Below are 9,589 nucleotides of genomic sequence, written 5' to 3'. Positions count from 1 at the left end.
ATCATCATCATCATCATCACTATTATTATATTATTATTATAGTGGAAACGATGATCATTATTATTATTATTATCATCACCACCATTATTATTATTATTATTATCATCATCATCATCACCACCATTATTACTATTATTATTATTATCATCATTATCATCATCATCACCATTATTATTATTATTATTATTATCATCATCACCATTATTACTATTATTATTATTATTATCATCATCATCATCACCATTATTATTATTATTATTATTATCATCATCATCATCACTATTATTATATTATTATTATTATGGAAATGATTATTATTATTATTATTATTATCATCATCATCATCATCATTACCATTATTATTATATTATTATTATTATAGTGGAAATTAACAATAATAATAATGGCGCTGTAACGATCATTCAATTCTCCTCCCTCTCGTTACCCAGCCCCGCCTCCCCGCCTTCAAGCTCCTCCCCGGCCCGGAAGCCGCCGGAACCTTCCGGAACCCGGAGCCTCCCGGCGCCCGGCGAGGAGTCGGAGAGCGACCCCGAGGGGCCGGTGGCGGCCCAGATGCTCTCCTTCGTCATGGACGACCCCGAGTTCGAGAGCGACGCCTCGGCCGACGCCAGGGGGGTGAGTGGGCGCCGGGGGCGGGGGAACTACGACTCCCAGAATCCTCTGGGGCGCCTTAGACACTTCAAACTACAACTCCCAGAAGCCTTTGGGGGGCTAGAAGGCTCAAACTACGTTTCCCAGAATCCTTGGCGGGGCTAGAAGCCTGAAACTACGTTTCCCAGAAGCCTTTAGGGGATTAGAAGCGTCAAACTACAACTCCCAGAATCCTTTGGGGATTAGAGGGCGCCTTAGAAGCATCAAACTACGTTTCCCAGAAGGCTTTGGGGCGCCTTTTGGGGGGGGACAAGAAGCCTCAAACTACGTTTCCCAGGATCTTTTGGGGGATTAGAAGCGTCAAACTACAACTCCCAGAATCCTTTGGGGGACTAGAAGCCTCAAACTACGTTTCCCAGAATCCTTTGGGGGACTAGAAGCCTCAAACTACGTTTCCCAGAATCCTTTAGGGGACTAGAAGCCTCAAACTACGTTTCCCAGAATCCTTTGGGGAGCTAGAGAGACATTAGAAGCCTGAAACTACGTTTCCCAGAATCCTTTGGGGGACTAGAGAGACATTAGAAGCTTCAAAGTACAACTCCCAGAATCCTTTGGGGGCTAGAGGGCGCCTTAGAAGCATCAAACTACATTTCCCAGAATTCTTTTGGGGATTAGCCATGAACTACATTTCCCAGAATCCTTTGGGAGAATAGAGGGCGCCTTAGAAGCGTCAAACTACGTTTCCCAGAATCCTTTGGGGGGGCTAGAAGCCTCAAACTACGTTTCCCAGAATCATTTGGGGGACTGGAAGGCTGAAACTACAACTCCCAGAATCCTTTGGGGGATTAGAAGCGTCAAACTACATTTCCCAGAATCTTTTGGGGGACTAGAAGCGTCAAACTACGTTTCCCAGAGTCCTTTGGGGGACTAGAAGCGTCAAACTTCGTCTCCCAGAATCCTTTGGGGATTAGAGGGTGCATAGAAGCCTCAAACTACAACTCCCAGAGTCCTTTGGGGGACTAGAGAGCGCCTTAGATGCGTCAAACTACAACTCCCAGAATCCTTTGCTGTGTTGAAAGGGGACTAGAGCGCCTTAGAAGCCTCAAACTACAACTCCCAGAATCCTTTGGGAGAATAGAGGGCGCCTTAGCAGCCTCAAACTACAACTCCCAGAATCCTTTGCTGTGTCGAAAGGGGACTAGAGCGCCTTAGCAGCCTCAAACTACAACTCCCAGAATCCTTTGGCGGCTAGAGGGCGCCTTAGAATCCTCAAACTACAACTCCCAGAATCCTTGGGGGGACTAGAAGCCTGAAACTACGTTTCCCAGAATCCTTTGGGGGGCTAGAGGGGCCTTAGAAGCCTCAAACTACGTTTCCCAGAATCCTTTGGGGGACTAGAAGCCTCAAACTACGTTTCCCAGAATCCTTTGCGGGAAATAATAATGAAAGGGGAATAGAGCGCCTTAGAAGCCTCAAACTATGTTTCCCAGAATCCTTTGGGGGACTAGAAGCCTCAAACTACAACTCCCAGAATCCTTTGGGGGACTAGAGGCCTCAAACTACGTTTCCCAGAATTCTTTGGGGGATTAGAAGCCTCAAACTACGTCTCCCAGAATACTTTGGGGGGCTAGTGGGCGCCTTAGAAGCCTCAAACTACATTCCCCAGAGTCCTTTGGGAGAATAGGATCCTTAGGAACCTCAAACTACGTTTCCCAGGATCCTTTAGGGGGACCGGAAGCCTCAAACTACATTTCCCAGAATCCTTTGGGGGGGGGCTAGAGAGCGCCTTGGAAGCCTCAGACTACGTTTCCCAGAGTCCTTTGGGGGGCTAGAAGCGTCAAACTACGTTTCCCAGGATCCTTTGGGGGACTAGCCTTGAACTACATTTCCCAGAATCCTTTGGGCGAATAGAGGGCGCCTTAGAAGCCTCAAACTACAACTCCCAGAATCCTTTGGGGGCTAGAGGGCGCCTTAGAAGCTTCAAACTACGTTTCCCAGAATCCTTTGGGGGACTAGAAGCCTCAAACTACGTTTCCCAGAATCCTTTGGGGGACTAGATGCCTTAAACTACGTTTCCCAGAATCCTCTGGGGAGCTAGAGAGCGCCTTGGAAGCTTCAAACTACAACTCCCAGAATCCTTTGGGGGACTAGAAGCCTCAAACTACAGCTCCCAGAATCCTTTGCTGTGTCGAAAGGGGACTAGAGCACCTTAGCAGCCTCAAACTACATTTCCCAGAATCCTTTGCGGGAAATAAGAATGAAAGGGGAATAGAGCGCCTTAGCAGCCTCAAAATTCAACTCCCAGAATCCTTTAGGGGACTAGAGGGCGGCTTAGAAGCCTCAAACTACGTTTCCCAGAATCCTTTAGGGGACTAGAAGCCTCAAAGTACAACTACCAGAATGCTTTGCTGTGTCGAAAGGGGAATAGAGCGCCCTAGAATCCTCAAACTACAACTCCCAGAATCCTTTGGGGGACTAGAAGCCTCAAACTACGTTTCCCAGACTCCTTTGGGGGACTAGAGAGACATTAGAAGCTTCAAACTACAATTCCCATAATCCTTTGGGGGATAGAGGGTGCCTTAGAAGCATCAAACTACAATTCCCAGAATCCTTTAGGGGACTAGAAGCTTCAAACTACAACTCCCAGAATCCTTTGGGGGACTAGAAGCCTCAAACTACAACTCCCAGAATCCTTTGGGGGGCTAGAGAGACATTAGAAGCATCAAACTACGTTTCCCAGAATTTTTTGGGGGGGCTAGAAGCCTCAAACTACGTTTCCCAGAATCCTTTGGGGGACTAGAAGCCTCAAACTACGTTTCCCAGAAGCCTTTGGGGGGACTAGAAGCCTCATACTACGTTTCCCAGAATCCTTTGGGGGGCTTGTAGCGTCAAACTACAACTCCCAGAATCCTTTGGGGAGGTAGAGGGCGCCTTAGAAGCTTCAAACTACGTTTCCCAGAATCCTTTGGGGATTAGAGGGCGCCTTAGAAGCCTCAAACTACGTTTCCCAGAATCCTTTTGGGGATTAGCCTTGAACTACATTTCCCAGAATCCTTTGCTGTGTTGAAAGGAGAACAGAATCCTTTGGGGGACTAGAAGCCTCAAACTACAACTCCCAGAATCCTTTGGGGAAATAATGAAAGGGGAATAGAGCGCCTTGTAAGCATCAAACTACATTTCCCAGAATCCTTTTGGGGATTAGCCTTGAACTACAACTCCCAGAATCCTTTGCTCTATTGAAAGAGGAATAGAGCGCCATAGAAGCCTCAAACTACAACTCCCAGAATCCTTTGGGGGACTAGAGGGCGCCTTAGAAGCCTCAAACTACAACTCCCAGAATCCTTTGGGGATTAGAGGGCGCCTTAGAAGCCTCAAACTACGTTTCCCAGAATCCTTTGGGAGAATAGAGAGGCCTTAGAAGCCTCATACTACATTTCCCAGAATCCTTTGGGGGACTAGAAGCCTCGAAACTACAACTCCCAGAATCCTTTGCTGTGCTGAAAGGGGAATAGAGCGCCTTAGCAGCCTCAAACTACAACTCCCAGGATCCTTTAGGGGGCTAGAAGCCTCAAACTACAACTCCCAGAATCCTTTGCTGTGCTGAAAGGGGAATAGAGCGCCTTAGCAGCCTCAAACTACAACTCCCAGGATCCTTTAGGGGGCTAGAAGCCTCAAACTACAACTCCCAGAATCCTTTGGGGGACTAGAAGCCTCAAACTACGTTTCCCAGAATACTTTGGTGGGATTAGAAGCCTCAAACTACATTTCCCAGAATCCTTTGGGGAGCTAGAGGGCGCCTTAGAAGGCTCAAACTACGTTTCCCAGAATCCTTTGGGGGACTAGAAGCCTCAAACTACGTTTCCCAGAATCCTTTGGGGGACTAGAGAGCGCCTTAGAAGCATCAAACTACGTTTCCCAGAATCCTTTGGGGGACTAGAAGCCTCAAACTACAACTCCCAGAATCCTTTGGGGGACTAGAGGGCGCCTTAGAAGCCTCAAACTACAACTCCCAGAATCCTTTGGGGATTAGAGGGCGCCTTAGAAGCCTCAAACTACGTTTCCCAGAATCCTTTGGGAGAATAGAGAGGCCTTAGAAGCCTCATACTACATTTCCCAGAATCCTTTGGGGGACTAGAAGCCTCGAAACTACAACTCCCAGAATCCTTTGCTGTGCTGAAAGGGGAATAGAGCGCCTTAGCAGCCTCAAACTACAACTCCCAGGATCCTTTAGGGGGCTAGAAGCCTCAAACTACAACTCCCAGAATCCTTTGCTGTGCTGAAAGGGGAATAGAGCGCCTTAGCAGCCTCAAACTACAACTCCCAGGATCCTTTAGGGGGCTAGAAGCCTCAAACTACAACTCCCAGAATCCTTTGGGGGACTAGAAGCCTCAAACTACGTTTCCCAGAATACTTTGGTGGGATTAGAAGCCTCAAACTACATTTCCCAGAATCCTTTGGGGAGCTAGAGGGCGCCTTAGAAGGCTCAAACTACGTTTCCCAGAATCCTTTGGGGGACTAGAAGCCTCAAACTACGTTTCCCAGAATCCTTTGGGGGACTAGAGAGCGCCTTAGAAGCATCAAACTACGTTTCCCAGAATCCTTTGGGGGACTAGAAGCCTCAAACTACAACTCCCAGAATCCTTTAGGGGACTAGAAGCGTCAAACTACATTTCCCAGAATCCTTTGGGGGCTAGAAGCCTCAAACTACAACTCCCAGAATCCTTTGGGGGGCTAGAGAGCGCCTTAGAAGCCTGAAACTACGTTTCCCAGAATCCTTTGGGGACTAGAAGCCTCAAACTATGTTTCCCAGGATCCTTTAGGGCACGGGTGTCAAACACAAGGCCCGCGGGCCAAATCCGGCCCGCCAGACCTCGTCATGTGGCCCGTGTAGCCAGCAATTCCTGGTGTCCGTAAGGGCCGCCCCCTTCCCCCGCAAGCCCTTTTATCAATGACAAAGGCAGGAACGCTCCTTCCGCGCCTGTCCGGCTCTGGAAAAGGCAACCCTTTCACGCGCTTGATTTGCAACCCAACCCAGCCGCGTGGTGCCCTTTCGGATTTCTCTCTCTCCTCCTCGCCAAGCCCCGAATCGAGCCCGCCCTCCGCTGTCAAGGCCTGTCTGGCTCGCAGTACCCATTGCGGCGCTTGTTTCTGGGAAATGCGGATCGCTTCCCGGCTCTCTGCCCTCGCTTTGCCCGCTTGGATGGAGCAAAGCACACGACACCGGCTGCGCCATCGCGGGGTCCGCGCGCGTAAGAGCCGCCGCTGCGCACGAGGCTAGGGATCCTTCTCTCTCTTCCTCCCTCGGTTCACCTTTGGCCCTGATCGGAGAGGCCTGATCCTGGGCCATCGCTCGCTCTTCCCTCCTGCACAGGTGACTCACCCGCCGCCGCCTCCTCCTCCTCCTCCTCCTCCTCCTCTCCTCCCAGAAAGGCAGGCTGGATGCGGGAGGGTCGCTGCACCTTTAAAGTCCTGCACATTTTCTGCAGTGTGTACAAACACCGAGGTCTAGCCGCAAAGTTAGCAAGCCTAGGCCCTTGTTAAGGTGGGCTGGAGGAGGGTTGGCTCGGAAAGCGGGTTGCTCTGTGCGAGCCCCCCTCCAAGCAACCCACGCGCGACGGGTGCTGGCTGAGCAAGGTCGCTGCTGCAAAAAATAAATAAAGAGAGCACAAAAGCAAATACCACGCACCAGGGGAAGCTTGGCCTGAGGAAGCCGAGCAGCGGCGGCGGACACATAGTCCTACAGATACAACCGGCCCTTTGAGGGTGACCAAACTGCTGGTGCGGCCCCCGATGAATTTGAGTTTGACACCCCTGCTTTAGGGACTAGAAGCCTCAAACTACAACTCCCAGAATCCTTTGCTGTGTTGAAACGGCAATAGAGCACCTTAGCAGCCTCAAACTACAACTCCCAGAATCCTTTGGGGGCCTAGAAGCCTCAAACTACAACTCCCAGAATCCTTTGCTGTGCTGAACGTGGAATAGAGTGCCTTAGCAGCCTCATACTACATTTCCCAGAATCCTTTGGGGGGCTAGAGCGCCTTAGAAGCCTCAAACTAGAACTCCCATAATCCTTTAGGGACTAGAAGCCTCAAACTACAACTCCCAGAATCCTTTGCTGTGTCGAAACGGCAATAGAGCGCCTTAGACTCCTCAAACTACAACTCCCAGAATCCTAAGGCAAGCTTTCTCCTCCCAGCCGCCTTTGCAGGACCGCTTCCCCGCCCTCTCGGACCTATCGGACGCCTCCGACGCCGGAGCCCCGCCCACCCGGCCCCCGGCTCCGCCCCCGCCGGCCCCCGCCTTCCGGCCGAAGAACGAGGCGGATCTCTTTGGGCTGGGATTGGAGGAGCCGGCGGCGAGGAAGGAGAGCAGCGAGGAAGGTAAGAATAGTAAAAATAGTAATAATAGTAATAATAAGAATAATAATAATAATGGTAATGATAGTAGTAGTAATAATAATAATAATAGTAACAACAACAACAACAACAATAATAGTAATAGTAATGGTACTAATAATAGTAATAGTAACAACAACAACAAAACAACAACAACAACAACAACAATAATAATATTTATATCCTAATAGTAATAATGATATTTATACTCTGATAGTAATAATGATATTTTAATAATAATAATAATAATAATAATAATAATAATAATAATAATAATAATAATAATAATGGTAATAATAGTAATAATAGTAATAGTGATAATGGTAATAATCATACTTATATCCTAATAGTAATAATGGTAACAACAACAACAACAACAAAACAACAACAACAAATAATAATAATAATAATAATAATAATAATAATAATAATAATGGTAATAATAGTAATAGTGATAATGGCAAGAATAGCAATAGTGATAATGGTAATAATGGTAATAATAGTAATAATAGCAGTAGGGATAACGGTAATAATAGTAATAATAGTAATAGGGATAACGGTAATAATAGTAATAATAGTAATAGCGATAACGGTAATAATAGTAATAAAAGCAATAGTGATAACGGTAATAATAGTAATAGTGATAACGGTAATAAGAGTAATAATAGTAATAGGGATAATGGTAATAATAGTAATAATAGTAATAGGGATAATAGTGATAATAGCAATAGTGATAACGGCAGTAATAGTAATAATAGTAATAGTGATAACGGTAATAAGAGTAATAATAGCAATAGGGATAACGGCAATAATAGTAATAATAGCAATAGTGATAACGGCAATAATAGTAATAATGGTAATAGTAATAATGGTAATAAGAGTAATAATAGTAATAGGGATAATGGCAATAATAGTAATAATAGCAATAGTGATAATGGTAATAATAGCAATAATAGCAAGTGATAATGGTAATAATAGTAATAGTGATAACGGCAATAATAGCAATAATAGTAATAGTGATAACGGCAATAATAATAATATAATAATAATAATAATAATAATAATAATAATTTTTTATACCCCGCCCTCCCCAGCCAAGGCCGGGCTCAGAGCGGCTTAGTAATAGTAATAATAGTAATAGTAATAATGGTGATAATAGTAATAATAGTAATATTAATAACGGTAATAATAGTAATAATAGTAACAGAATCTTCTTCCCCCTCCAGATCCGGACAAGCCGCCTTCCAAGGAGAAGAAGAAGAAGAAGAAGCGGAGCGGCAAAGAGGTAACTTCCTGTCTCTTTCCCAGGCGCCGCCCCCCAACTTCCTGTCTCTTTCCCGGGCGCCGCCCCCAACTTCCTGCCTCTTTCCCGGGCGCCGCCCCCAACTTCCTGTCTCTTTCCCGGGCGCCGCCCCCAACTTCCTGTCTCTTTCCCCGGGCGCCGCCCCCTCACTTCCTGTCTCTTTCCCCCAACTTCCTGTCTCTTTCCCGGGTGCCGCCCCCAACTTCCTGTCTCCTTCCCGGGCGCGCCCCCCACTTCCTGTCTCTTTCCCCAACTTCCTGTCTCTTTCCCGGGCGCCGCCCCTCACTTCCTGTCTCTTTCCCGGGTGCCGCCCCAAACTTCCTGTCTCTTTCCCCCAACTTCCTGTTTCTTTCCCGGGCGCCGCCACCTCACTTCCTGTCTCTTTCCCGGGCGCCGCCCCCTGACTTCCTGTCTCTCGTTATCCCGCAGGAAGAGAAGAAGAGGAAGACCCGCCCCAAGAAGCCCAAGGAGGAAGCGGAGGGCGCCGGGCGCAGGAAGGGGCGGGCCAAAGCCAAGGCCAGCCCATTGGACGAGCTGGAGGCCTTCCTGGGGGCGGGGCCGGCCCGGGGGGGCGGGGACTACGAGGAGCTCTAGCTCCGCCCACTTCCTGGAAACGAGTCCCGCCCCCTGTTTTGGACGGACGCTGCTGCTTCGGAGGGACTTCCTGCGGGGGCGGGACTTCCTGCGCTGCATGTGACCCCGCCTTGTTTGCCGTGACGAAAAAACGGTCCTTCCGGCGCTTTCCGTGGACTTTGTGGACTTCCGGGGGGCGGCGCCGGAGGAAGAGGAAGTCCCGCCCCCGCACTTCCTGCTTGGGGGCGCAGGGAACTCAGGTATCTCCCACCGTTTCCCCCCCTCTTTCCGGACTGGTTGATCCCGCGAGAAAAAGGGGCGGGCGCTTCCTCTTCCTGTTAACTTCCTCTTCCTGTTCCTCACTTCCGCTTCCTCTTCCCAGTTGGTCTCTCTTTCCCTCCTTCCTCCTTTGGGCCTTCTCTTCCTCTTCCTCTCTCTTTTTCCTCCTCTCTTCTTCCCCTTCTTGCACTTCCTCTTCCCCCTCTTCCTTCCTTTTCCTCTTCGTCTCGTCTGCTATTTCCTCTTCCTCTTCCCGCTCCCAATGTCCCTCATTTCCTCTTCCTCCGCCTCTTTCCTGCCTTCTTTCCTTCCTTCTTTTTCCTCGTCCTGTCTCTCATTTCCTCTTCCTTTTCCTCTTCCTTTCCTCCTTCCTCTTCCTTTCCATTCTTCCTCTTTCTCCTCCCAATTTCCCTCATTTCCTTTCTCC

The 9,589-nt window shown here is 48.3% G+C and overlaps 1 protein-coding gene across 1 annotated transcript in view; it reads left to right on the top strand.

Moving 5' to 3' along the window:
- Nucleotides 1–8,952, top strand: part of RABL6 (RAB, member RAS oncogene family like 6) — a 31,669-nt gene extending 22,717 nt beyond the window's left edge. The window contains exons 10-13 of the mRNA XM_083424389.1: nt 450–636; nt 6,809–6,992; nt 8,234–8,292; nt 8,740–8,952. Coding sequence (XP_083280515.1) covers nt 450–636; nt 6,809–6,992; nt 8,234–8,292; nt 8,740–8,904 — 595 coding nt within the window. The 3' untranslated portion in view covers nt 8,905–8,952. The remainder of the gene's footprint in view (nt 1–449; nt 637–6,808; nt 6,993–8,233; nt 8,293–8,739) is intronic.
- The last annotated feature ends 637 nt before the right edge of the window (nt 8,953–9,589 follow it).

Source organism: Podarcis tiliguerta (assembly GCF_965153285.1).
Source record: "Podarcis tiliguerta genome assembly, chromosome: Z".
In the NCBI taxonomy this organism is placed as follows: domain Eukaryota; kingdom Metazoa; phylum Chordata; class Lepidosauria; order Squamata; family Lacertidae; genus Podarcis; species Podarcis tiliguerta.
The sequence above is the reverse complement of the archived record's forward strand: the minus strand, read 5'-3'. Positions and strand labels throughout refer to the sequence as shown.